This window comes from Balaenoptera ricei, chromosome X, assembly GCF_028023285.1.
Source record: "Balaenoptera ricei isolate mBalRic1 chromosome X, mBalRic1.hap2, whole genome shotgun sequence".
NCBI lineage: Eukaryota > Metazoa > Chordata > Mammalia > Artiodactyla > Balaenopteridae > Balaenoptera > Balaenoptera ricei.
The window spans coordinates 115,385,826-115,413,281 of NC_082660.1; the positions used below are offsets into that span (position 1 = coordinate 115,385,826).

A 27,456-nucleotide genomic window follows, 5' to 3' on the forward strand; every position below is an offset into this window, starting at 1 on the left:
CTTTCTGGTCTAGGGGTGTAGACGGCTCTGACTGGGGGCTGCTTTGGCGCTGGTGCAGTGAGCCGCCCTCTGATGTAGTGGGTGGACATAGGGTTGGCTTCAGTTTGCCCACTTCCCCCAGAGGGAGTCATGCCCGTTGGGAGTGACCCACACCGCAGGGGCACAAAGACCTGTTCTAGAAGCTATGGTAGAAAGGGCATGTCCAGTTAACCAAATTTGTCTTCTGGGAGCTCCCAAACTCCCCTTTCTGGGTCTTCTTCCCTCTTCAATGTCATCCCCCGATCCCTCCAGATGGGCCTTTGGGCTTTCATTCCCTCAGGGGCGAATGGCACTAACAGCTGAATGGACTCCGCCGTCCCCACCATCCCAAGAGAAGGGCAGTCTTCCCCTCTGCCAGTGACTGCTGCCACTTTTACAGAGGGTACTCTCCTGAGGGGACCCAGCCCTCAGTTCAGGAAAGTCAGTCTCCGGCTGTAACTAACTTCTCCGAGGGGTGCAGTGGGGCTTCACAGGCACTGGGCAGAGAGGACACTGGCTTTTTCTGAGTCAGACCAGCTCAGAAGAGGCGGAAGGATAAACATCCATCTCAAAGCAAAAGTGAGGCTGTAGCCAGGCCTGGGGTGAGGGAGCTAATAGGAAACAGCTTGCTGGAGGGAGGGGGACAGAATTCGGGAATGGCCGAGGCTGGCTGCTGAAGAGGGGGCTGGGAGAAGCAGGCTGATTGAGACCAGCTGCTGCTCCTCTGTCTCAGAGATCTTTGGACTCTGCCCGGGGCAGGCTCACAGCCTATTCTGGGTGACAGGGAGCCAGCAGAGGCTGCCTGGGGCAGTCGAGTCTTCTCCACCCAGCCTGACTCCTGGAACCCTCAGAAACCAAAGACCAGAGGACTCTCCATCCACCAGCTGGACACCTCCTCCCCATTGCCAGCCCCCACCCCCTGGCTGCTCCTGCCCCGGAAAGGCCTGGAAGAAGAGACCAAGGAAACAGCCCTGCCCACTCTCCCTTGACCCTCCATCCACCCAGCACCGGCATCTGAAGACCCCATGGCCTGGGCTCCCTGGGGCTGCTACCCCTGGCTTGTCCTCCTCTGTGGTATGTGCATCCCCCGTCTCTCCCTCCCACGCTGGGAGGGCAGGTCCAGCTGGAGAGCAGTTCTGGCCTCTCCCCTGTGGGCTCAGAAAGGGTTGGAGTGAAGGCTGGGCCTAGGTTGTCTCTTTTTTTTCGTGGTCCCTCTCTCTGTCTTGAGGAAGAGGAACCCCAGGGCCAGTCCTGGGGACCCTCAAGACTCATCTCAAGTCTGGTTTGGCCTCTTTCCATTCCCACCTGTTAAAGAAAAAATGATTCTGGCACTTGTTAAAAGAGTAAGGAAGATTTTATTCAAGACTATTGCAATAGGGGCGCTGCAGCAGGGGAGAAAGATCAGGCTCAACTCCGAATACAGCAAAGATGGCTGAGGACTTCTTGTCAATGAGCAGAGTGAGGGGGTCAGTGGATGGAAAATCGCCAAGAGGAGACATCAAGGGTGAGGAGATTCTTGCTAAACTGACTTAATAGGATCCATGCTGAAGGCAGGGTGATCAAATATCAAGGATGGATGATGAGGAATTTGATCAGATATCAAGGTTGATGAGATACTAAGGGTGGGGAATTCTCTCTAAGCTGACTTAGCAGGATTCTTGCTAAGTCTGGGCGATGCAGGCCCAGTAAGGACGGGATGGACTTGGAAGTCAAGGCCTAATGGAGAAGAGGGCTTGGAGGAGCCTAGCTAAAGTTTGGTCTTTGTCACCCTATGGTGTCCTGTTTGTACTCTTTAGTCACAGCTAAGTGCCCAGCCCAGCACCCTCCACATCCTCTCCACCCTGGCCCTAGGGAGGCCTCCTTCCCTTTGCTCTGTGGCGGCAGGACCCTACTCATTCATTCAGTACCCAGTTCCTGACACCTCCCCAGTGTCAGGCCCCGTGCCAGGGACCACAGAGTGGTTCGGCTGCAGAGCCTGCCCTTGGGAGCCAGAGCCCTGACCTCAGAGAACAGCAGTTGGGGTGTCTAGAGGGACATGGGTTGGCTGTGTCTTGCTTCTTATGTTGGTGTTTTAGTGCCACCATTTTGCCAGAGATCTGTTCCTACAGAAATGAGTGTTCATTCTCTTAAATCAGCAGGGTGGGTCTCATCTCTCCCTTGAGTTTATGCGACCGGACCGGGAGAGAGAGTGAGGCAGGGCATTCGTGGTGTTAGAACCCAGCTGTACTCCTTCCATCTGTAGCTAAACCTACTCAGAAAGGAAAAGTAGAGTGTCTCCCCAAACTCAGACCCCCATTACCTCTGGAGAGGTTCCCCCCCAAAAGATGGAGGGCTGGAGGGAAGGCCTATCAGAGACCCCTGGACTTTCAGGGTGTGAAGGCCCAGAGCCTGCAGGACTTAGCCCAGTGCCTGGCACACAGCAGGGGCTTAGGAAATGTTTGCTCAACGAATACTGGGCGACTCTTCTTGGGACACACCAAATTTGGGGCAGAACCCCAACTGGAAACTAAGTCTCTATACATTCTCTCCCTTCTGGGGCACCACCCTTCCATGGTTGGCTTTTTTGTACTCAGATGGCCTAGGTTCAAATTCCTGCTCTGCCACGGACTCATTGTGGCAAAACTTGGGCGAGTAACTAAACGTACCTGGGCCTCAGCTTCCTCTTCTGTAGAAAGCAGACAATAATACCCACTTCCCAGCGTTGTTGCAAGTATCAAAAGAGAAACTAGGGCTTCCCTGGTGGCGCAGTGGTTGAGAATCCGCCTGCCAATGCAGGGGACACGGGTTCGAGCCCTGGTCTGGGAAGATCCCACATGCCGCGGAGCGGCTGGGCCCGTGAGCCACAATTGCTGAGCCTGCGCGTCTGGAGCCTGTGCTCCGCAACAAGAGAGGCCGCGATAGCGAGAGGCCCGCACGCCGCGATGAAGAGTGGCCCCCGCTTGCCACAACTGGAGAAAGCCCTCGCACAGAAACGAAGACCCAACACAGCCATAAATAAAATAAATTAAAAAAAAAAAAAAAGATGGCTAGCAGGACATCAGAGCCGTTTAAAAATAAAAAAAAATTAAAAAAAAGAGAAACTATAGGTAAATTGCTGAGTTCGGTGTCTAGCACACAGTAGGAGCTCTTTAAATGTTAACCCACCTTTCCCCACCAGGGGACGATGTCAGCCTGGGATTGCCTGGCCTCTGTAGCCTGGAATGAGAGGCAGATATTTGGACTGTAAGAAATGGTAGAAGTGGGCCTTGAATTTAAGTAAACCCAATATATATATAATTAGATTTATAGAAGGGTAAAACAAAGGTGGGGTGATTATTTAGCGAGATCCTCTAGAGCATTTAAGAGAAAATCTGATTACAAAAATTTAATTTACACACAACTTTTCCAGTTCGGTAGATCCTGAAAAGACCCAATTAGATTAGAAGGAAAAAATTGATTTAATGAGCACTAAAACCCATCCAAAAGTGGCAATCACTTGTCGATGAAACAGGTTTCTTTGATTGTGACCCAGGGTGCCATCCAATTCAGCCTGATTTCCTATGAAATGTAATTATTTTTATCCTCAAGTAGAGTTGGACAGCATCTCCTGCTTCAAAGGATGCAGGCCCTGTGGGGACCAGGAGCGGGGTTGGGGGAACATGTCCCCGTGCTCTCTAGGACCTATCCAGTCTCCAAGTGACCCTGGACTTTTCTCCGGTTTCTAGCTTGTGCCTGGGGCCGCCCAAAGTCACTGGACCTGAGAGAGGATGTGAGAAACTGTTCAATCAGCCCTCCGGTGAGGCCCTGCCTCCGCCCCGCCCCCGCCCCGCCCGGACCCACAGCTCCCACCTTCCTCCCCATCCCCCATGGGCCCAGCTGCTAGCCTCACCCTCTACCAGCCTTCCTCCTGATTTCCGGACTCTGGGGCCACTGTTTCTGATTAACCTCCCTCGGGGCGGGCGGGCGGCGCATTCTCAGGTGTCTGACATCCGCCCCTATCCCTCCCTCCCAGCCATTCCCACGGCAGGTCATCTCCTTCCCTCCAGGCCTGAGCCCAGGCAGCCCCTGCGAGAGGGAGGGAGGAGGGGCAGCAAGGAGGGAGGAGGCCCCTAGCCAGCCTTTAGCTGAGGCTAGCTAGGCAGAGGCCAGGAAGAGGATGGGAGGAAAGAAAACAACAATTCTAGAGGAACGGGGAGGAGGGCGGAAGACAGAGGGCTAGAAGAGCCAGCGGAAGGTCAAGAGAGGGAGGCCTCGGGTGTGAAGACTGTGTGAAGGCCCAGCATATTGGAGCTGAAAGGTCGTCAGCTCCCTAGCTGGAGACCAGAGGGATTCTTTCCACAACTAGATGAGAGTGTGAAAGAGCTTCTCCAGACAGGAGCAGGCCAGAAGGTGAGGGCTCATGGGAAGGTGAGGGCTCATGGGCCTGCCAGCAGGTCACTAAAGCCTCAGGACAAATGGGATACATCTGCTTCCCTCGTCCACTTTATGAGACCACTGGGGCAGGCAGGTAGGTGGGCAAACCACATTATTTTTATGTTAAAATAAACATGGATGTATCCTGGAGTAGAAGGCAAAACAAAACAAAAAGCCCACACTTTTTATTTTTAAGATAAAATAACCTTTAACAAAATGTCTGGCTTGGAGACGATCTTTCTGGACAATGTCCCAAACTGCTGGGGGTACTCATTCACTCTCCTCTGCCATTTGGGACCAGTGAGTGGAAACTTGAAACAAGTCCCCAAGGTAGGGCTGCCAGGTGAAACTCAGGACGCTCAGTTACATCTGAATTTCAGATAATGAATAATGTGTTTAATATAAGTATGCCCCAAATAGTACTTGGGACGCACTTATACTAAAACATTATTCATTGTTTACCTGAAATTCAAATGTGACTGGGTGAGCATCCTGTATTTTGATTTGCTAAACTGGCAACTCTACCCCAAGGTATCCAAAGAGAGGCCATCCCCTGGCCTGGCCCAGTGCCAGGGCTCAGGACCCTGCAGTTCTTACCCACCCCCTACCCCATCCCAGACTCAGGTCCCATTACTGTCACAAAAAGTCTCTCTCCAAGCTCTTAAACACCTCCATCTCCACTCAGCCCAGGCACCTTAATCTAGACTAATCCATAACATCAGCTTCTGCCCCATCCCTCTCCAGGCTGGCCCAGCCTACCCAACCCCAATCCCTGCCTAAGGAGAGGATGGGGGCCCCGGCGACATTTTCTCTAAGCAATGTGTGTCTGTGTGTGTGTGTGTCTTGGTGTCTTCCTGTCACCTGTCAGTACCTTCCAGTTACTGTGGTCAATACCACAGCGCAGCTCACAGCCCTCCGCCAGCAGATGCACACCCAGAATCTCTCTGCCTACATCGTCCCCGACACGGATGCCCACATGGTGAGGGATGGCTCCTCCCACCAACCCCCCACCCCCTCCCCGCCCCGAGCCGGGTCTGGCCTAAGAGAACAGGCCACAAACAGGACGCTGTTAAGAATCGGAAGATTGAAGACAGAAAAAGGATTTGACAGGCAAAGGGAAGGAAGTGGGGAGCTTGGACACGGGCGTTTTAGGGCAACTGAAAGAATGTATTCCTTTACATAGGAGAGAAGACATTGCCAAATCTCCTTGACCTCAGGCAATGAAACTATAAACAACTTCAGAACGATTTTGATTAATTCCTAGATGGCGGATCCAGAATGAATGTTTAGGATACCCCTGCCCTAGGAGGTTAGAATGTGGGCTGGGAACTGAATTAGAAGAACCCTGAGCTCCCTTCTGGCTCAGCCCTTCCCATCAGCTGATGGATGGAGCGCTGAAATGATCCAGCATCCAAGATTCCACAAGTTTGGGGTGTAGGCCGGGAGAGGGGAGCAGACAGGAAAGAAGATGGTCTGAGCCAGAACTGCTTTTCCCAAAGCAGCGCCCCTACCCACCCATCCCACCCTTTCCCACCCTGGCTCCACCTCCACCCCATCCACCTTCCCAGCAACAGCCCAGTTGGAAGAGAAGGCATTTTCAGTGTCAATACGATTACTTGAATTCATTTTCCCACCTGCCGAAAAGGGCTAAGAAGCTTGGGTAAGTGTCTGAACTTCTCTGAGCCTCAGTTTCCTCTACTGCGAAATGGGAATAATGAGATCTGTCTCCAAGGGTTATGAGAACCCAAACACAATAATGTGTAAAGCTCTCTGCACAAGTTATTTATGAGGTACCCATTGGGCTTGTAGGACTGGTTGAAACTGACTAGACAGAAAGAACCGGGATGTGGTTGGGGGCCTTCCATGCGGGGTGTGACTCCATGAAGAAAGCTAATGACGGTGTTGTTGATTTCCTAGAGCGAGTACATCAGCGACTATGACAAGAGGCGTGCGTGGATTACAGGCTTTACGGGGTCTGCAGGTGACAGCCATTACCCGGCCCTCATTGTTTCTGGTGGGAGACCCAGAGTGGTCAGAGAGGCCCTGGTGGGGCTAGTTCTCAGCAGCCAGGAGCCCAGGAGCGAGTGTCCAGAGGCCCCTGCTCCTCTCTCTGCCTCCCCCTTCACCACTCCAAAAGGGGTCACCAGGGCACACATCTCATAGCCTAGCAGCCACGCTTCTGCATGAGGCAGATGGCCCTCCTGACTTCTTTCCTGTGCTCGCTGCCTCGGCCACAGCCAGGCCCAGCCAGCACTCCCTGGGCTCCATTTCTGGGACAGTTGCTACCTCTATATCTAGCCACTAGGAGCCCGCTGATTCCCTTCACACAATGGCTCGTTTGGGGACAAAGTTTTACTTTGCTGGTCCTTTTATGGATAACACCACCTCACGTGGCCAAATGAGACACAAACATAGAGGCCCATTATGGGGTCCCAGTTTTGGAATCGGCCTCCCACCTTGATCCTGGCCCCTTGAATGAAACCTAAGCTTCCCTTGCTGATCCTTAAACATCCTTCCCCTGGGCTTCAAGCTGCCTGGCTTGCCCATCACGGGCCCTTCTTCTCTTTGCAGAAGTCGCTGGGTTTGGCCTCTCTGCCTGTCCTCAGCTAAGTCCCTGGCTTAGTGTTCCCATCAGCCACCGCATCTTCATGCTGACTGCCACACCATCTTTGCTGAGAGCACCTACATGTAGCATCGACTTTTGGGGATGGCCAAAAGCAGACCCCACTTGTCCTGCTAAATGCCTGCTTAGGAAAGGACCTCAAGGCAAAGCAGAGATGCCCAGCTCAGGACACACTTCCGGCTACTTTCCCCCCAACACTCTCTTTAACATCTCCTGCCTCACTCCCTTCCAAGGGAGGAGAGCAGCTCTTTCCAGAGACGTCTCGTGACACTGTCAGAGCCAGCACCGCATTGCTAAAGCGCTAACTAAAGCCACGCTCCGCACCTTCACCCTCCCCTCCAAGTTTCTCTGTTCTGCCCCAGGAATCGCCGTGGTGACCATGGGGAAAGCCGCTCTCTGGACCGACAGCCGCTACTGGACCCAGGCTGAGCGGCAGATGGATTGCATCTGGGAGCTCCATAAGGAAGGTAAGAGGACGGCACGGATTTGTTCCCCAAGCCCTGGAGCCCAGACTGGGTTCGGGAAGGTACAGGTGAGGGGGTGCGTGGAAGACCATGCTGGGCCCCTGTGGGAAGCTCAAGAAGTTTGCAGCCGTCCCTAATCTTTGAGGTGGATATCAAGGAGGACAGACATGGAAGGACTGTCACAGACAGAAGCCCGGCTGGAGGGCCTGGGGTAACCTCAGTGTCCCTTCTTGTCTTTCTCGCAGTTGGCACCACTCCTGTTGTCACCTGGCTCCTCACCGAGATCCCTGTTGGAGGGCGTGTGGGCTTTGACCCCTTCCTCTTCTCCATCAGTATGTTCTTCCCTCAGTCCCTGCGTTTGTCCACACCAGCGAGGGACACTCACACCCTCAGGATGTAAAGAAGCACATCTTGGTAGAAGGAGGTGCAGGGTGACTCTAAAGATAGAGTGTTTGAACTTGTAGTTGCAGAATATTTTGCAAAAAGGGTGTATTCCTGGATTGTGTAATGAAGATACATTTAAAAGAATAAACATAGATTTTTTTTTTTTTTAAGTCCGGAGTGCAGAGACCCAACCTAGAAGACTCAGGGAATCGTTAAGACCTAGCCAGTGGGTAGGCCGGGATCTTCTTAAACCTAGAACCATCCTCTGTGCCCTGGAACTCTAACAATCAGGGCACTAGAACCATTTGGTAGCCCTCTTCTGGAAGGCAGCTTGGAAGGGTCAAAGGAGTTGAGAGGGTTTCTGAGTAAAGAAGCACAGTCCCTGGGACTTCCCTGGCCGTCCAGTGGTTGAGACTCTGCGCTCCCACTGCAGGGGGCGTGGGTTTGATCCCTGGTCGGGGAACTAAGATCCCTCATGGCGCACATGGCGTGGCCAAACAATTTTTTTACAAAAGGAAGCACAGTCCCCTCCCCTCCCGTCCAGGAACACAGCTCCCTGAGCTCCAGTGCCCCCGCCAGCTGGCCAGCCTGCCCCCAGGGTGCCGTCCTCATGAATATGCACGGAAAGGCTCCCACTTCAGATCTGGCTTCTTTGCCAGCCTTTCCAGTGGCCTGAACCTCACCATTCCTTTGGGCTGTGGCACTGAAGTTCAGTCAAACAGACAGGACCGAAAAGAGGGCCCCGCAGCCCTTGGCACTTAAAAGGGCGAGCTTACCTAATTGACCGTGGGCAGCACTGGGGCGGGCTCAGGGCAAGCTGAAGGAGGAAGGCGAGAGGGCACAGCCCAGGCTGCTTGAGCGGAACAGGAGGCAGAGGGGACAAGAAGGAGCTTTGCCTGAGTCACAATTTTCCCGGAGGCATACACAGGCAAGGGACAAGTGACTCCTTCCTGCCTCTGCAGATTCCTGGGAGAGATATAACGTGGCCCTCCGAGACTCTGGCAGAGAGCTGGTGTCCATCACCGTCAACCTTGTGGACCTGCTGTGGGGGTCAGAGAGGCCTCCGGTGCCAAGTGAGCCCATCTATGCCCTGCAGGAGGCATTCACAGGTGATTCCTACGCCCGTTCTCTTTCCCACCTTGGAGCAACACAGGCCCCCGCTGCTGCTCCTTTGGCTGAAAAATTCATCCTAAGAGGTCCCAAAGCAATGGTTTCATGTGCGCCTGAATAGCTTGGGATGCTTTCTTAAAACGCAGATTTCTACGCCCCATCCCTTCAGAGAGTCTGAATCAGAAGTTCCTCGAAGCATATTTAGAAAATGCTGGGATAAAGAGTGTCAGGATTTGAAGCAAGAGGGAACAGGAAGGGGGGAAACAAGGGAGTCGGAGAAAGATGAAAAAACACCTACCCCTCTAAAGAGAGAAACAAACATGATATGAGCTTCTTGTCTGGTAGTGAAGACTGGTTTGTATTGAATCATTCAGACCTTGACTTCTGGTCCTCCTGTGATAGGGAATTTAGATGTAAGATGGCCGGGGTCAGATGGGCTGGCATGGACAAAGGAAGCAAAAACTAAGCTCAAGCTCAGTCTGTGGCACAGATTAGGGTTCAAGTTTTGGCCGGACCGCAAAGGAAAATTAACTGACCCCCAAAATTCTAACGTCGATAATCTTGACCGTGTTGACACCATCTAAATATGTCATAAAAGAACAATAGGCTCTATAATTCTTATAAGGAGTAACTAAACTGACCGAACCCAGGCTACTGAGTATGAATCAATGTCTTGGCCACCACCAGCCCCTACCTCCCTAGGAATTCTGAACAAGCCCATAGACTTGGATTCCTAGAAACATTGGGCAATCTGAGAGGTCCCTTTCCACACACAGGTCTATGCACACTTCTTGTTTGGAAAGGAATCCCAGAAACAGGAGAGAAATTTCAAAATAGCGAGTCTGATGAAACAAGTCAAAATTGTGTCCAATTTTCTTTATCCATTCTGATGTAACTTGCAGAAACTTTCTGCATCTTGACGCAGTTTTTAAAGAAACTTGCTATCCAAGACAGTTCCATCATAAATAAAACTCATCCCATTCGGATAAAGAAGGGTGCGGTTATGTCAGGAAGAGGAGTGGATAAAGGGGGAAATCTTCCAGGGACTGGGAGAGAATTCACATGGGTTTTATCACTTCCCACAAGTGAGAGGAAGCCAAGCCATCACAGGCTGCTAGTCTTCAAGGAAAAGCCATCCAGAGCCAGAACTGGGCCTGGAAGCCCAAGAACAGAGTCTCTAAGCTCACAGAGACAAGAGAGACTTTCTCTCCAGCCACTCACAGGTTTTAAAGGGGGCAAAGAGCAAAGGGAAGAACATGAAAAGTAGTTACTCAAAGATACCTGTGTGTATCAAACAATTTAAACTGGCTTTCATTTGTTGTCTCAAAAATGTATCACATCCATGAACCTTGAAAACATAATTCTAAGTGAAAGAGGTCAGTGAAGGCCCCATATTGTAGAATTCCATTTGTGTGAAACATCCAGTGTAGGCAAATCCATGGAGACAGAAAGCGGATTAGTGGTGGCCGGGGGCCCGGGGGCCAGGGGGAGAGGCAAATGGGGAGAGACTGCCTAATGGCTACAGAGTTTCCTTTTGGGATGACGGAAATGTTCTGGAATTAGATAGTGGTGGTAGTTGCACAATTTTGTGAATCCTCTTTTTTTTTTATATAAATTTATTTATTTTATTTTGTTTATTTTATTTTTGGCTGTGTTGTGTCTTCGTTGCTACATGCGGGCTTTTCTCTGGATGCGGCGAGCAGGGGCTACTCTTCATTGTGGTGCACAGGCTTGTCGTTGCGGTGACTTCTCTTGTTGCAGAGCACGGGCTCTAGCTGCGCGGGCTTCAGTAGTTGTGGCACACAGGCTCAGTAGTTGTGGCTCACGGGCTCTAGAGCACAGGCTCAGTAGTTGTGGCGCACGGGCTTAGTTGCTCCGCGGCATGTGGGATCTTCCCAGACCAGGGCTCGAACCCATGTCTCCTGCATTGGTGGGCGGATTCTTAACCACTGCGCCACCAGGGAAGCCCTGTGAATGTTCTTAAAGGCACTGAATTGTGCACTTTAAAATGGTTAAAATGATAACACTTTATGGTATGTGTATTTTACCACAATAAAATAAAATAAACCTAGAAGAAGTATCGCACCCAAAGCTTTGGTTCTTGATGAACAGTTTTACCTGTTTGCATAAAGATTTTTTAAATTGAATTATGTTGTTTATGCTAATCTCTCAGCCCAACTAGGGACCCTTAATGCTTATGATCTTCTGCCAGCAAATTCCTAGCCCTGCCTAGCGGCAGACTCTTTAGAGGGATTACAGGGAGCAGGAAAAAAAGATGAAAACCAAAGTCCTAGAACCAGGATACAAGCATCCCAGAAAGGACAGCTCTGTGACACAGAGTTTAAGGACAAGGTTGGAGACTAACAAGGTTAGCAAGATAGTCCAATGTCTATACCGATTAAGAGTGTGAGCCATGTAGTCAAACAGACCTGTGTTCAAGTCTCAGTTCCGCCCCTTGCCAGCTATAAAAACCATAGATAAGTCACTTTACCTCTCTGAAGCCTCAATTTCCTTATCTGTAAAATGGGCCAAGTAAGGATTAAAACAATGTACACAAAGTGCTTAGCCCAGACCCAAGTGGCTTTAGTAAGCGCTGGGGTTACTGCGAGGAAGAGGATTAAACACGGCCCAGCCCTATCCCTTTGCCCTTCAACTAGGGCTGCTCTCCTGATCTCTGTTTTGCATGCTTATTTATTAATCAGAAAGTTATACCAGATTTTCTATACACCCAGACACAATTCTACATACATTACAAATATTAGTTAATTCGGACCTCATAACAACTCTATTGAGGTAGACACTATTATTATAATCCATCCCCATTTTACAGATGTGCAAAATAGGACACAGAGGGGCTAATTTTCCCAAGGTCACCCAGCAAGTAATGACAGAGGTAGGATTTAAACACAGACAGTCTGGGTCAAGAGCCCATGTCCTTAATGATTACACAAGCAAGAGTTTGGTTAAAGAAAGGGTTCTACTGCTTCTAAAGGAATGGAAAACTATTGCCCAAAGGGAGCCCTCTCAGGAACAGAGTGCCAAAGAGAAGGTAGATCACTTATACTTTCTTTTGGCTCTTTTGCTTCTAGGAAGCAGCTGGCAGGAGAAAGTATCTGGCATCCGCAGCCAGATGCGGAAGCATCGTGAGGCCCCAACTGCCGTGCTTCTGTCCGCACTTGATGAGACGGCCTGTGAGTATAGATTTGTGGATGCAGGGGGGTGCCTGGGTTCCCCCCAACCCCCAAGCCTCCTGGGCCCTGCAGCACAGGACTCCTCCCCCAGCGACCACTGACCCATGGGTTCTGAGAGCTCCGTGGTCATGGCCTGCGGGAACTAAGGTGAGGGCAGGAGCTCACGTCTGCTCGCTAAGGAAACCAGGAAGCCCTGTGCAATCTGGGGCCAGCCCCCGGGGCCATCAGAGGACCAGGAAACCCCAGCAGCAAAGGCTTCTGTCCTCATGAAGGGGAGGAGGCCCAGCAAACACCTCCCAACCTGCTGGCCACGAGCCCAGGGCACTCAGCTTCCCGGCTTTAGCACCCCGTGCAGCCCTATTCTATCCCATCGTGGCTCAGTGCTTCTCACCTGACCCCAGCTCTGGGCTTCAGGTATTCTGGGAACCCACCGACACCGTGTGCAGACTACTGGCTGGGTATCTGCCTTTTTCTGGGAGAAAGTGCCCCTAGCGCTCGTTAGTGCTTCAAAGACCCTCCCCCGCTCCGGAAAGACTGAGAAACATTCAGGGGCAGAGGATGTGGGCGTGCGGCTGGGGATCCTTGGAGGCCAAAGCCAACAGTAGGGCAAAGGTGTCATGTGTACTTGCGTCAGGCGGGTCAGCCTCAAATAGTCCCCATCAATTCTCTTCCCCAGGGCTCTTCAACCTTCGCAGCAGTGACATCCCTTATAACCCCTTCTTCTATTCCTACACGCTGCTCACTGACTCCTCCATCAGGTAGGGCTTGTCCTTGGCTTGCGGTCACGGACTTCCTCTAACTCCTCACTGCCCCAACATGCAGCCTTCCCAGAAGCGGGGTGCCTGCCCCAGCAGGACCCTCGAGGAAGCCTCCGATCAGCTTTTCCTGACCCCCTTGACCTCTGTTCCCGCGTACTCCAAATCTGGTCTGCTCAGCTGCCTGGCGCAGGCCTCCTCTGACCTCCAGGAACAAAGGGCCGCTGGTCTTTTGCACTGTCCTTAGATTCTCTCTGGACCCTCCTGGTCTTCCCTCTCCACCTAGGTTATTTGCAAACAAGAGTCGCTTTAGCTCCGAGACCCTGCAGTACCTGAACTCTGGCTGCACGGGTTCCATGTGTGTGCAACTCGAAGATTACGGCCAAGTCCGTGACAGCGTCCAGGCTTACACCTCAGGAGTCGTGAAGATCTGGATCGGGACCAGCTACACCTCGTATGGGCTCTATGAAGTGATACCCAAGGTGGGTTTGCCAGGCACCGTCCTCCCCACCCCCCAACAGCCCTGATAAGTCTCAACCTAACGCGGGGTGGTGGGGGGACAGCCCCTGGGCCGTTCTGGCAGTTGGTCAGTCAGCAGTGGTACACTGAGTCCCCTTCTAGGGCTCCCCGGGAAGAGACAGGACATCTGTCCACAGAGAGCTCAGAGATTGTCAAGGAGGCTGGGGGAGTACAGGCTGGTAGAGCAGAGGCTTTGAGGTTACCAAACCTGAGACTGAGAACTGGTTGTGCCATGACCCTGGACAAGTGATTTAGTCAATCCGGCCTCCGTTTCCTCACCTGTAAAATGGCACTAAGAGTCACAACCTCAAAAGAGTCACTCTGAGGAGGTTTAAAGGAGACAGTGCATGTAAAGCCCAGTGCCTAACGCACTCAATAAGTGGCAGCTGTCACGATATGAGATGTGCAGGAAACACACTGTCAGAACAGCCCGTGGCTGGCAGGGGCCAGGCTCGGATCCATCCCAGAGTGCTGCTGGGATCCAGGACCAGGGAGGGAGGAGGAAGGGAGGGAGGGAGGGAGAGAGGGAAGGTTAGGCTGGAAGGGAAAACTAGGAAAGCCCTGCGTAGTCAGAGAGCACACGTGGGAAGGGCATTGCCACTCCAGGAGACGGCAAGTCTCATCTGAGCTGGAATTTCCTGCCAATCCTTTTCAAACACCACCGTGCCCTAGAGAGGGCTCCCAGACCGCTTCCTCTCTGCCCCTCACAGGAGAAACTCATAGCAGACACCTACTCCCCAGTGATGGTAACCAAGGCGGTGAAAAACAGCAAGGAGCAGACCCTCCTCAGGGCCAGCCATGTAAGTCCATGGGCAGGCAGACACACGAGCCTCTGGGGAGCTCCCGGTCTGATGCGTTAGAGAGGAGACCCTGCCGGAGGAGCCTGAAGAAGGCCCTCAGTGAAACAGAGACGTGGACGCCAAACTCCTGGGCACCCACTTGTGCTCCACTCTGTTGTTACCAGCGTGGTTCAGTGGTTTAGAGCCTGGGCCCCGGAGCTATGGTATCTGAGTTCAAATCCTAGTTCCTCTACCCATCTCCTAGCTGGGTGACCTTAGGTAAGTCACTTCCCCTCTCTGGGCCTCGGTTACCTCCTCTGTAAAATGAGGATCATAACCATAACCCATAGCAGAGGGTTGTTGTGAGGATTAAAGACATGTATCTACATTGTATAGTATAAATAATAATGTATGTTTAAATATATTCATTGTAATACATAATTAATATAAATATTACATATATGTACATATATGCATTTATATATCTAATATGTACATATAAATATATAATAATTACATAAATATATGATACTTATATAATGATTATATAGTTCTATATGTATAAGTATAATTATGTAATTATATATTTTTAATATATTGCTTTGAGCACTGCCTGGCACATTCCAAGTCTTAAATAAGTGTTAGCTATAATAATTCCTTCACCGCAGGGAGAGGATGGCTTGCCCCTTTGGATATTCCTGTTAAAATTAGGATACGCTGCCTCATTTTTGAAAACTTTTCTTGTGGAAAATTTTAAGCATATACAAAAGTAGAGGAAATAGCATAATGATCCCCATCACCATCACCCAGCTTCAATAATCATCAACTCAAGGCCGATCTCATTTCCTCTACAACCCTACATTCATTATCTCCACTCCCCGTCCTCGGCTGCTGGACGATTTTAAACCAAATCGCGTCTATCATATCGTTTCTTCTATCAACATTTCAGTATCTCTGACAAGAACTCTTTTCAAAACATGACCACACTCTGATCATATATATAAACATTAATAAGAATCCCTTAATATCATCGAACAGCCAGTAAGACCCTCATGTTTTTAAAGTTCAGCTCCCAGAGCAGTCCCCCCATCTCCTTCATCCCTGAGCCCCGGCTGAGACCATTCCTCGGCCCGCCTCTCTGCCTGCCCTGCTCCAGGTGCGGGACGCTGTGGCTGTGATCCGATACTTGGTCTGGCTGGAGGAGAACGTGCCCAAAGGCACCGTGGATGAGTTCTCAGGGGCAGAGCTGCTGGAGAAGTTCCGAGGGTGAAGGACCACAGCCATCCTTTTCGGCTGACTGTCTTAGCGTGGGGGTGGGGGCAGGGAGGGGGGATTGGTCTCCTTATGGGGGAAGGAAGACCCTCCTTGTATCTGAGGGCCCCTCTGGAACAAGGAGTGACAGGTTCTTGGGTGGTCATGGTCGGGAAGCTGGGCAGCGGTGTTGGATGACATTCCCCAGCTCTGCGGAAAGTGGGACAACTTGAAGGGCCACAACCCAACAGCGCCCCCTAGTGTCTGCTTCAGGCCAGCTCAGGCCAGGTAGGACCTTGGACCGCTAGAGAATATCAGGTTGGGGAGGGAGGTTCCCTGAGGGCACACTTAGCCCAGGATGCTGCTCCGGAGTTGAGGGAGTTTTCAGATACAGGGAGCTAGGTTTCTTCACTCTTGCTTTACTAGGAACTCACTTTGGGACACAAGGCCTTGGTTTCCCCATCTATAAAATGGAGGTAGAGGAGGAAAAATTGGCCTCTACAATCTCTGCTTCTCTGACCTTGAGTGGTCTATGAGTGACAGGTCCGGGCTTGGGAAGCGGCAGGAGGTGGGAATGGGAAGGCCAAGTGGAGCCTGGCTGAGGTAGAGGCGGCCGTCACCTTCACTTGCCCTTGTTGGATATCCTGGGCCCATTCATTGACCATCCCTGCCTTGTCCTTTTCAGAGAAGAAGAGTTCTTCTCTGGATCCAGTTTTGAAACCATCTCTGCTAGTGGCCTGAATGCTGCCCTGGCCCACTACAGGTACTTCAGAAGAAAGAATTTTCTGGGGCTCTGGGGAGGACCTGAGTCCACATTTAAGCTCTGAGGCCTTTAGCATTGTGGAGGCTGGAGGTGGGGCACGGAGCCCAGTCGGGCGTTGGGAGTCTCCTTTGAATTAAAAGACTTGAGTAATTTCTCTGCTCGAGAGGCTGGGACTTTGTGAGCACTCTGGGCAGAAGGATCTGGAAGGGAGATGGTGGGGCTGCTGCTGGATGTTTTTCCTTGGCTTCCTGTGAGTTATTTAATTCTTAAAGCTCACAAGCACATGGGGAGAAGGACCCATTCACTCTGCCTGAACCAACCAAGGTGGGCCCAAGATGTAGGCTGGCCAGATGTTTGGCTCCGTACAAAACAAACACCTGCAGGCCCGCCTGATGCAATTTGGGGGTGGAGGGTCGAGCCAACCAGAGGCCTCAGCCTGGCAAGGGCAAAGCAGGGAGAGGGCAGACACCCTCCAGTGGCTGGCCTGACCCATCCCAGAATTCCCTCCTCCAGTGTCCCCAAGCCTTCGGCTGCCTTAGCCCAGCCCCTTCTCCCTGCTAGAGAGTAACAGGGTAGGAACTCCTCAGCCCTATCAACTCCTGCTCTCCAGCTCCACCCTCGGGTACCCTCCCTTCCTGTGCCCTGGCTTCTTGGGGCCCTCTGCTCCCAGAGGTGGCAAGAAGTTAGAGAAAGCCCCAGACTCAGCATCTGGGTCCAGGTCCAGCTCCCTCACGGCTTCCCCTCGGGGCCTTCTGTGAGCCCTTTCTCTGCAGACCTGTTTCTCCTGATGTAAAAAGAGATAGCTCAGCTAGGTGTTCATTGAAGTTCTCCCGTCTCCCACATTCGGGGCTCTTTCCTTTCTCCCCTCCCTGGGGACCAGGGCCTTGCTTGGGGAGGTGCAGGATGAACAGATGTGCAGGATGAACAGATGTGCACTGAGGACATTAGCAGCAGAAGCTCAGTAGGCTCCCAGGGCCCTTTGGGAGATGATGACTTCCGCAAAGGAGTTAGCTAGAAGGCCGGCCCCCAGGGGGGAGGAGGTTCCTCTGCTTTCACTCAGGACCCCCACCTCACCCAGCTCAGGGTTAGGCTGCTCCTTGCTCAGCGTATCTCCCCTTCCCAGCCCCACCAAGGAGCTGCACCGCAAGCTATCCTCAGATGAGATGTACCTGCTGGATTCCGGGGGACAATACTGGTATGTACTCCCCACCCAGCCCTGGCCCAGCTGTCTCAGCTCAGCCAAGAGCCAGCCAAAGCTTTCCCTTCCTGGGCATGGATGCTTCATCTGAGAAAGGAGAGGCCTGGACTGAATGTGCCTGAGTATCCTTCCCATTTTCACACGTGGGGGTCCCTGCCCGGTGGGCAGCAGACAGAGGCCAAAACAGTGGGGCTGCCCACAGGTGCTGCCCTGTGAGAAGCAGGAAAAGACTCCCCTTGTGCAAGTAAAATGTTTTTTAAGCCCGAACATTATTACACAGTCCGAACAGCCATGCTCAGCAACCCCGCCTGGCTGCACAAACATAGCGCCCATATTCTCACCCACTCATGCACACCCTGGACATGTCCCGCACGCCACCAGCATGATGCATCATCCTCACAACCTCTTCCCTCATTGTACGGTGAGGTGACCATGTCATGGGGAGCGGGGGCAGGATCAGGCCTTCAAGAGCAGTAGGCAGTGAGTGAAGCAACCTCAGGGGACACCCATCAGCATGGGGATGTGTCTGCGAGTAGACATGTGCGTGTTCTTCTGAGTGTGTGCACAACCACAGATAGGGTTATGCGGGGGGGCACTGTCCCGTGCTCCAGGACCCCACAATCTGTGTGTCCACTTGTGTGCTCTCATTGAAATTAGTATATACCCATTTGGTGAATGGCATTTCTTTAGATGTCTTACCTTTGTGCAGTGCACAACCTGAACACCTGGACATGACAGCCATGCAGAATAGACTAAGCCCATTCATTCACATGGGAGCTGAGCTGAGATGGGCTGGAAGATTTTCCCTTCTCATCTAGGAAGCAGGTGGACTGTGGGAAACTTAGAGTGGGGGATAGAAAGGGGTGCGCTGAACTGATGGAGGAGCAAGGAATAGTTTCCCATCCTCTATCCTGCGGTGAATGTGCTAATGATAAAGGCCCTACACTTAGCCTTAATGGGGCTCTGGGAGCCAGCCTGGCAGGCGCTCAGCCTAGCAGCCTTCGCAGTCACCGGCGTGGCGCTGTGTATACTTGAGATGGCCAGTGTGCGAAGGGGAAGTGAATTCTTGGGGCGTTGCTGGATTGGGGCGTGCTTCAGCAGGGTGAGGCCGGGGAAATGGCCATCTCACTTCCTCTTCTCTCCTTCTGAAGAAGTCGGCCACACCCTGTGGCTTGCTCCCAAGGAGGAGTCCCTAGGGCCCTGGGATCATTCCTCACTGCCCCCACCCCCGGGGGTGGCCACAGCGGGCATCCTAAGGGAACAGCTGCAGCTGGTGGTTGGGAGTCAGACTCTTTGGCTTCTGGCAGCTTCGGTTCACTGGGACTCTGAGCAAATCCCTGGGGCAGATCCATGTTTACAATGGAGAGAACTGTGCGGAGTCAGTGCTTGCGCCAGACCTGGCCTCACTGAGGCTCAGAGAGGGAGATGGCCTCATGGCCTCAATTGCCTCACCTGTGAAATGGGGATAATGACGTCTGCTCTGCCTCCCTCCCTTCTATAAATAGCAAATAAGTATATGAATGTGTGAGAGTGTTATGATCTCTCTGGACCTCAGTTTCCCCATCTGTAAGAATGGAACCATCCTTTCCTACCTCCTAGGAAGCCTGGAGGAAGCCTTGCTTTTAGAGCCAGCCTGGCCCAAGGAAACCCAGATTTACAAAACAACCAAAATGGCTGGTATGGGGGTAGAAGATGTATGTGGGGAATTGGGACTCTCAGAAAACATAGTGATTTTGAACGTGATAGCTTTGCAGAGCCCCTTCATTCATAGATGCTGAGTTTGGGAATTGCATGATGGCATGATGGCAGCCATCTTCTTCCTTTCACCTCCCTCCCCACCCCCATCCCAGCCCTGCCACTCAAACCCCAGTGGAAAGCACTCGGGAAGCACGTGGCCACGATCCCTGCCCCGAGGTGTTCAGAAGAGCTGGACATGTTGATTGTCCTTCTCCACAGGGACGGGACAACAGACATCACCAGAACAGTCCACTGGGGCACCCCCTCTGCTTTCCAAAAGGTAGGCATTGGACCACATTTCCCTACCCACACTCACCCAACGGACACCCAAGCAACCACTCCGCCAAGAGCCATTTGATTGTACAGAGGCTGAAACTGAAGCCCAGGGAGGTTAAGTAGTTTGCCCAAGGTCACACAGCAAATTAGTAACAGAAAACCCAGTGCCCCCAACTACTTCCCCAGAGATATTTCAGGCCCCCAACAGGGCCTCAGCCCAAGCTTATCATCATCCCATTTCAGTAACTCAATGAACAAATATTTTTTTAGTGCTGTCTGTGAGCCTAGCACTGTGCTGAACAGAAAAGAGGAAGACAGGCATTCCATTCCAGGGGGAGAGAAAGGCACCAGCAAAGTCTCAGAGGTGGAAAGGAGCTGGTGGTTTTCAGGAAGCAGCGAGGGCTGGTCCACTTGGGGTCGAGGCAAGGACATGGTCTGTGTGCCTCTGGGGACCTCTGGGGGGCTGGAGAGCAGGGGGCCACATTTGTGCATTCAGCAAGTGCACTGTGGCTCAGACATTGTGCCAGAGGCAGAGAGAGAGAGAGAAAACAAACACTGGTCAGGCCTCAAGGAGCTCAGTTTAGCTGTTAGATCCAAGGCCCCAGGCTATCATGCTCAAGCTCACAAGCCTGTGTGTGTGTGTGGTGTGTGTGTGTGGTGTGTGTGTGTGTGTGTGTGTGTGTGGTGAAGGGGACTCACCACATCGCCACAGGGAGTGACCAGGAGAAGAGGCCACTGTCAGCCCACCTCCCTCCCTCTTACCACAAGGTAACAGCCCCGACAGAGCAAGGCCGACCTGCCAATGATCAGGCCTCAACCCAACCATAAGGCCTTAAGAAAACTAAAGGGTGATCATGATAATGGCAATGAAGGGTGCTGACCTCTATTTAAGCATTTAGTCTGTCGGGAACACCCGACATGCACGAGTCTACCTCGTCCTCCCAACAATCTTATGAGCTGGTACTATGACCGTCCCATTACAGACCAGGAAACTGAGGCACCGAGCGGTTAAAATCACTTGCCCAAGGTCAGATTTGTGAGTGGCCATGTCAGGATTCCAGCCCAGGGAGCTTGCCTCTCCAATCCCTACTGTTGTGGCCTCAGCTCACCCCCACCTACAAGCGTCCCTGTGGACCAGCCAAAGAGAACCGCATGGACCAAGCCCCAGCTCTGGGCAGGTCCCCCTCGGTCTCCTCCGGCCATCCTCCAGAACCTGGGTGACCACACATGAGCATGCACTCCCCCCGAACATCCCCCCACCCAGGCCTGGGCCCACACACCGCATTCCCTCGCCCTCTCCCCATCAGGAGGCGTACACCCGCGTGTTGATAGGAAACATTGATCTCTCCAGACTCGTCTTCCCAGCTGCTACATCAGGTGGGTTTTGCAAACCAGGCTGGACCCAGAACCTCAGGCCCTGATTTCACTGCACTCAGACCCTGGGAGGCTAGTGGGGCAGGGATTATATCATCATCCCATCCACTGTATAGATAAAATACAGCCCAGAGAGAGAAAATGCCTTGCCCAAGGTCACACAGAGGGTTAGTGGGAGAGCCAGGCCTTGAGCCCAGGCCTCCTGTCTCCTAGTCCAACTCAGGAGCTGGAGCCGGAGCTCAGAGGTGGGGGCGGTCAGTGTGGGCTGCAGCGGTCACGGGAGGATTCCTGGAGGAAGCGGGTGTCTTCACAGATGGGGAGGTCCAGGTAGTGCGTACAACGTACAGTATACTGGAGATAGGGCATGGTTACCTGCCTCTCAGGGGGCCCTCTCCTCAGGCACCATCCTGGTGGCTGGTCTAGAAAAAGAGAGCAGGAAGGGGCAAAGCCAATAGTCTGGGGTCCAGCCAGCTGACCAGAGGTCATCTCTCTTCCAGGGCGAATGGTGGAGGCCTTTGCCCGCAGAGCCCTGTGGGATGTTGGCCTCAATTACGGTCATGGGACAGGCCACGGCATTGGCAACTTCCTGTGTGTGCACGAATGTAGGTATCTCCTCAGCACTCCCCTGGAGTCCCCCCTCTTATGAAAGAGGTGGAGCGTTTCACAGGTGTGGAAATGACCAGGACCCACAGAGGTGCAGTGACCCATGCAAGGTTTCCCAGCTGGTGGGGAGTTGGTGCTCCACAGGGTAAGTGAGAAATGCTGGCAGCTGGCCACTCCGCTGGCATTTAGGATGGCCCCAGAGAGAGGAGCGGCAGGTCAAGGCCCAGTGGCTGACTGGCATAGACCCCAGAGAAATCAAAGCCAGAGCCAGTCTGGTCTGTACCAGTCGCAGGCAGCCGGTGATGCGGAGGACACACGCTGCTAGGGGTCCAAGTTACCTGCTCTTCCCCGGAACCGGCTAGTTTCCAAGCCGGTGAGTGCAGGAGAGCTGACACTGTCCCTGACTCTCCCTTTCCAGGGCCAGTGGGATTCCAGTCTGGCAACATTGCCATGGCCAAGGGCATGTTCACTTCCATCGGTATGGCTCTCGGGGCTCCTCCAGGACTGCAGTCTAGGGAACGCCAGCCTATAAGGAGCACAACCCCACACAGGCCCGCCCCGGCTCCACCGCTGCACTCCCTCACCTCCCCACTCCCAGCCCCGAATGGGCTGTCCCACTCTAACCCCAAGCCCCTTCAGCCCGTACCTTCACTTTGCCCATGGGAGTTGGTTTCCAGCTGTACATCCAAACTCCAGAGTCTCCAGTCAAGTGCCAGGGTAATAGGACAGTGGCACACAGGGAGAGGGGAGTGCCTCCAGGACCCTTACAAGGGAGGGTGGGGAATCTGAAGTCTGGCAGTGGCCTCCGAGTAGCCACGGAGCATCTAACAGGTGCTGGGTCTGCCCAAGCCAACAGCCGGGGGCAGCTGGGCCCTCCAGCCACTCCTCAGTCAGCGTAGGAAACCTGGGCTTGGGTCCCCTCCCCTACTTAATGTCACCAGCATCCCTTGTGTCTCCCAGAACCTGGTTACTATCAGGATGGAGAATTTGGGATCCGTCTTGAAGATGTGGCCCTCGTGGTAGAAGCAAAGACCAAGGTAAAGTGCCACTGAGGCAGGCTGGAGGTGTGGACAGCGTGGCAGTGACTCTGGGCTGCATGGGGGGTAAGGAAGGTCAAAGGAGAATTTAATGTAGGGTCATGAATTTATTTGGAGTCTTCCTTAGCGCCAGAATAATTCCATAAATCAGTTTCTCAAACCTGTTTGCACATTAGAATATTAGAATCATCTGGAGATTTTTTTTTAATGCTAACGCCCAGGTCCCACTCCAAACCAAATGAATCAGTATCCCTGCCCTAAATCATTGGTTCTCAATGCACATAATAATCACCAGGGGAGCCTGTTAGGTATAAAGATTCTATATAATAACAACCAAGAAGATAAAATACCTAGATATAAACTTAAAAAGACTTACACAGAGAAAATCTCTACTGAGGGACATAAAAAAGATTTAAGTAAATGGTGGTCTCTGGAAATAAGCCTCAATATTATGAAGATGTCATTTCTCCCTAAGTTAATCTATAAATTCAAGGCAACCTCAATTTCAACACTAACTGGATGCTTTTGTAACTTCACAAAATGATAGTAGAGTTTATTTGTAAAAATAAACATGCAAAGATAGCTAGATAGCTAGGAAGATTCTGGAAAAGAACAATAAGGGAAACTAGCCTTTGCAGATATTAGCCCACACTACGAAGCAGCCATCACTAAAACAGTAAGACACCAGAGATGGGAAAGACGGAACAGTGGAACAGAATAGTCCAGAAATAGACCCTCTAATTTCCATAAACAAGATGGGAATTTAGCTTACTATAAAGCTGGTGCTTCAAAACAGTAAAGAAGAGGAAGATTGTTTAATAAATGGGCAGGGGGGACAAATGGCTAATCATTTGGTGGGGGGAATTAAACTGAAGAACCTCACTGTTACACTAAAATAAAATTCCAAATGGATCGAGGTTTAAAGGTGAAACCATAAAAGATCTAGAAGGAAACCTATCTGAATTCATTTATAATCCCAGGGAGGAAAGGGGCCTTTCGATGTAAGACTCAGAAGTCATGAAGAAAAAGATTGATAACTCTGACTCAATTAAATTAAAAAAATCCATATGGGAACAATACCATATACAAACTCAAAAGATGTATGGCGAGTATAGCACGTATGTCAGAGAAAGGGGGAATGTCCTTCTTTTACCACAAGCTTTTAAAAATCTGGTAAGACAGAAATAAGGAAAACGGGGAAAAAATGGGCAAAAGACGTAAAGAGACAATTCACTAAGATCAACACAAATGGTCCATAAATGTGAAAAGATGCTCAACTTCATTCTTAAAGAAATACAAATCAAAGTGACAATAAAATACCATTTGATTGACAAAAGCGAAAGACTTTGATGACACCCAGTGCTTGTGAGCTTGTGGGGGAAAGAACACCCTCATACATTGCTGGGGGAGTACAAATTGGTACAACCTTTGGGGGGGGCAGTTTGATAATATCTATCAAAATGCGTATTGAAAATGCCTATACCTTTTGCCTCAGCATTCCCACTGCCAGATATATTCCTTCTGGATATAGTCCCAAAACGTCACTTCGTGTAAAGATGTTTATACGATGATGTTGATCGTAGCAGTGATGGTAATAGTTTAAAAAAATGGAAGCAGACTAAATATCCATCATTGGTTAAATAAATTATCATCTGCACACTATGGACCCTTAAAAAGAGTGAGGTAGACCTCCCTGTGCTAATATGGAACACTCTCCTAGGTTTACTATGGCAGGGGGGCGGGGAGGTGCAGAAAAGTGTGTAGTAGTATCCATTTTGCGTGAATTTTTAAAACATACACATATATATACTATATGTGCCAAAAATGTTTTCAGGAAGGAAACTGGGCAGGGAGGAGACTTTCCATTTTTATTGAGTATCTTTTTGTAGTTTGAATTTTCTAAGCACATACATGCAAGAGCTCTCTGGGAGATGGGAATTATGGGCTATTTCTTCTTATTTATATTTATCTCCATAGATACATCAATGGATAGAAACATAGAGACGTGGATAGAGAGAGAGATGTAGATAGAGATGGAAATCAGATAGAAAGATATAAAAACCTAATACTTACCTTAAAATTATTTAAATGTAGGTTCCCAGCCCTGCTCTAGAGATTCTCACTCCAGTGACCTGGGGTGTGGACCGCAGAATCTATCTACATGTTTAACAGGTTCCCTTGGCGCTCTGGAGGCACACACTTTGAAAAACACAGGCTTAAGTCTAAACTTCAGGAATCATGAGGGGAGCACCAAAGGCGGGTGCCTAACTGGTAGACACGGGGGTGGCCAAGGGCACTGTGGAGGGTTCAGGCTTGACAAGGTCAGTTCCCCATGCCCAGGGCTTCTGGGTGGAGTGTTCCCTCCGCCCCTTCAGCCTAGCTCCTCCCCCTCGCTCACTTCCTGCCTTTCTACCTTTCCTGTGCCCCCGCCCCAGTACCCAGGGACCTACCTGACATTTGAAGTGGTGTCGTTGGTGCCCTATGACCGGAACCTCATCGATATCAGCCTGCTGTCCCCCGAGCAGGTGAGCGAGCGCCCCTCGGGGCTGTTTACCCTTCAGCCCTCGAGCCACTAACTGCCTTCTCCCCAGCTCTGGGCCTCTCTCACCTCTGCTCCCCCTACGCCAAGACCCTCTGCCCCTTCCCCTCCCTTGGGAGGGTCCACACTGATGGCACCTATAGGCACACACTGGGGCATCCCTCCCCTGCTCACCTGATGATGGCTGGGGACCTATGGGGACCTGTGGGGACCTGGGCCTAAGTGACACTGGATGGCACCAAGCTCCCACACCTTGACAGCTTGGCCTGGGGAGGCCCTTACCCCTTCTACCTTTTGCAGCTCCAGTACCTGAACCGCTACTACCAGACCATCCGCGAGAAGGTGGGCCCCGAGCTCCAGCGGCGCCAGCTGCTGGAGGAGTTCTCCTGGCTGCAGCGGCACACGGAGCCCCTGGCCGCCAGGGCAGCGCCCACCGCCTCCTTGGCCCCTCTGATGACAGTCTCTGCTCTCACCATCCTCAGCTGGAGTGTCTAGCAGCTCGAGACTCCCCTCCTGACCCTCTCGCTCAGCTCCCCTCACCCCCCCACCCGTGCCCCAAGAGCCCCTGCTGACCCATTGCTTGGAAACCACCGCCCTTAGCCTCCTTCTGCAGGGCCAAGCCCTAGGGGTGCAGGGCTTCTGGGTCACACCTTCCCCACCCCCCCAGCTCCCCCCGACACCTGGGCTTCGACATTTCACTCTCAGCTCCCCATCCCCAAACCCCCAGCCCCAGGATACAGGAGCCAGCCGGTCCCTTTCCTCCCATGGGCCCGGTAGGCCTAGCCTGTAACCTGGCAGAGGCTGTTGTCTGCTCCACCCCCACAAGACCAATATAGGACACTGCCCTACCCCCCGGGGGCTCCATGGCCCTGGGAGAGCCCCACCTTGTCAGCACCTGCTGGAGAGAGCCAGACCCACACTGGCTCCTGACTTGTTGGTCTTCCCACATCCTTGAGGCCACCTCTGGCCACCCCCACTGTCCCTGGCCCTGCAGTGGCCTCCTGGCTGCAGCCCACAGGCTGAAGGAACAATTGCTGCCTCCGGGCTCCCTGCTGTGCCTGTAGAGGGAGAGGAAGGGATGGTGGCTGAGTCCTCTGGCTGTGTTACTGCCACCCCAGGGTCAGGGAGACCAGCCAGGTGAGGGGCACATACACCAGCGCCCCACCCACCCATGTGTGAGCCCATCACTCCTAAACCCTAGGCAGACTCCATGCCAGCTGACAGCATGGGGAGTTAAGCCGTAGCAATCTGGCCATGGGGTAGGAGAGGACGCGGGGAGCACTCTGGAATATGGCCCTACCCAAAGTTGGGAACAACCTGAGGCACACTGCGCAATCACTATCCCAGACTTCCGGCACGTGTGTCACCCTTTGAGCTTTCCAAAGTGCAGTCACTGGGACAAGGCTGTTAAATCCTCCGCATTCTTGGATGACCTTTAACCTGTGTGGGCAGAATCTGGTTTCCCCATTTTACAGATAAGAGAACTGAACTCCAGTTCAGTTCAACTCCCCAGGACTTGCCCAGGGAAACACCGTGTTTGGTGGGAACGTGGCGGGGCCAGAATGGGTCAGCAGTCCAGCTCTTTTGCCCTTTGGCACCGTGCAGAATCCCTTAGCCTACCTCCCAGCCCCTTCCAAGTTCGCCAAGCTGGGGCAGGGGGAGGGTGGGGGACAGCTGTCTCTGGCCAGCCCAGCCGTTAGCCACCTGGGCTCACATCCTGCTGAATGCTTAAAACAGCCTGGCAAGGAAGCCTGCCTCTGGGTTTTGCATTGTCTGCTGTGCAGCCGGGGACTGCTGTTACCTGTGGCTTTTGTGGTGGGAGAGGAAGGGGAGGAGTTGAGGTGGCGGCGGGGACGTGAGGCTCCCAGAAGCTCAGTTGGGGAGCACATGTGTTTGAGAACGTGCAAGTGAGCATGCGTGTGCGTACGTGGATTCGCATGAATGCCACGCCCAGCCAACCACCTCCTGTGCTAAAGGACGGGTAGCCTTGTGGACCGGATGAGGGGAGCCCCACGCTGGAGGACTTGGCAAAGGTGGTCACGGAAAGTTGGGGCCAGCAGAAGGGGAGCAGGGTCTGGGGAGGAGAGAAGCAAGTCTCTGGGGCAGAGACGGGCCCACCAGGCCTAGCTTGCCGAGCGTGAGGGTGACCTGTGACAGTTATCACCACCGATACTTGCACCCAAAGGCCACAGCTCTGAGCCATCCTCACTGACAGCCTGTAACACCCAACAGTGGGCCTCTGTTTGCTGAGTCATTTGTTCCCCCACAGGCTCGCCCCACAAAGACAGCTGCTCATAATAAAATTAGTCGCCATCGTCGCCGCCATCATCATCATCATCATCAGAGCTACCATCCACTGAGTGTTTACTATGTTCCAGGCACTGTGCTTTACATGCATTCTTTTACATTTTTCAAAATTTTATTGTGGTAAGAACATTAAACA

At 52.2% G+C, this 27,456-nt stretch overlaps 1 protein-coding gene across 3 annotated transcripts; it reads left to right on the plus strand.

The window, feature by feature from the left end:
- Positions 1–768: 768 nt before the first annotated feature.
- On the plus strand, positions 769–27,456 carry XPNPEP2 (X-prolyl aminopeptidase 2). 3 transcript variants are annotated; one of them, XR_009500137.1, is made up of 22 exons: positions 769–1,092; positions 3,723–3,793; positions 5,279–5,389; positions 6,328–6,391; positions 7,396–7,500; positions 7,743–7,829; positions 8,844–8,990; positions 12,081–12,182; positions 12,859–12,940; positions 13,224–13,419; positions 14,167–14,256; positions 15,392–15,501; positions 16,172–16,249; positions 17,373–17,444; positions 19,404–19,464; positions 20,768–20,837; positions 21,332–21,436; positions 21,856–21,915; positions 22,398–22,474; positions 24,910–24,999; positions 25,314–26,150; positions 27,283–27,456. XR_009500137.1 is itself a non-coding variant. In XM_059910076.1 (21 exons), exons 1-21 carry the CDS (start codon positions 1,044–1,046, stop codon positions 25,506–25,508), a joined length of 2,022 nt encoding a protein of 673 aa, XP_059766059.1. In that variant the 5' UTR covers positions 769–1,043; the 3' UTR covers positions 25,509–27,456. The 3 variants fall into 3 exon arrangements, 2 of the variants coding, with proteins under 2 accessions (XP_059766059.1, XP_059766060.1); XM_059910076.1 differs by having other exon boundaries at positions 25,314–27,456; XM_059910077.1 differs by lacking the exon at positions 5,279–5,389 and having other exon boundaries at positions 25,314–27,456.

Coding starts and splice junctions, on each gene's coding strand:
- XPNPEP2 (XM_059910076.1), top strand. CDS start 1,044: ATGGCCTGGGCTCCCTGGGGCTGCTACCCCTGGCTTGTCCTCCTCTGT. Junction 1,093..3,722: donor CTGGCTTGTCCTCCTCTGTG/GTATGTGCATCC, acceptor TCCGGTTTCTAG/CTTGTGCCTGGGGCCGCCCA. Junction 16,250..17,372: donor GCTGCCCTGGCCCACTACAG/GTACTTCAGAAG, acceptor TCCCCTTCCCAG/CCCCACCAAGGAGCTGCACC.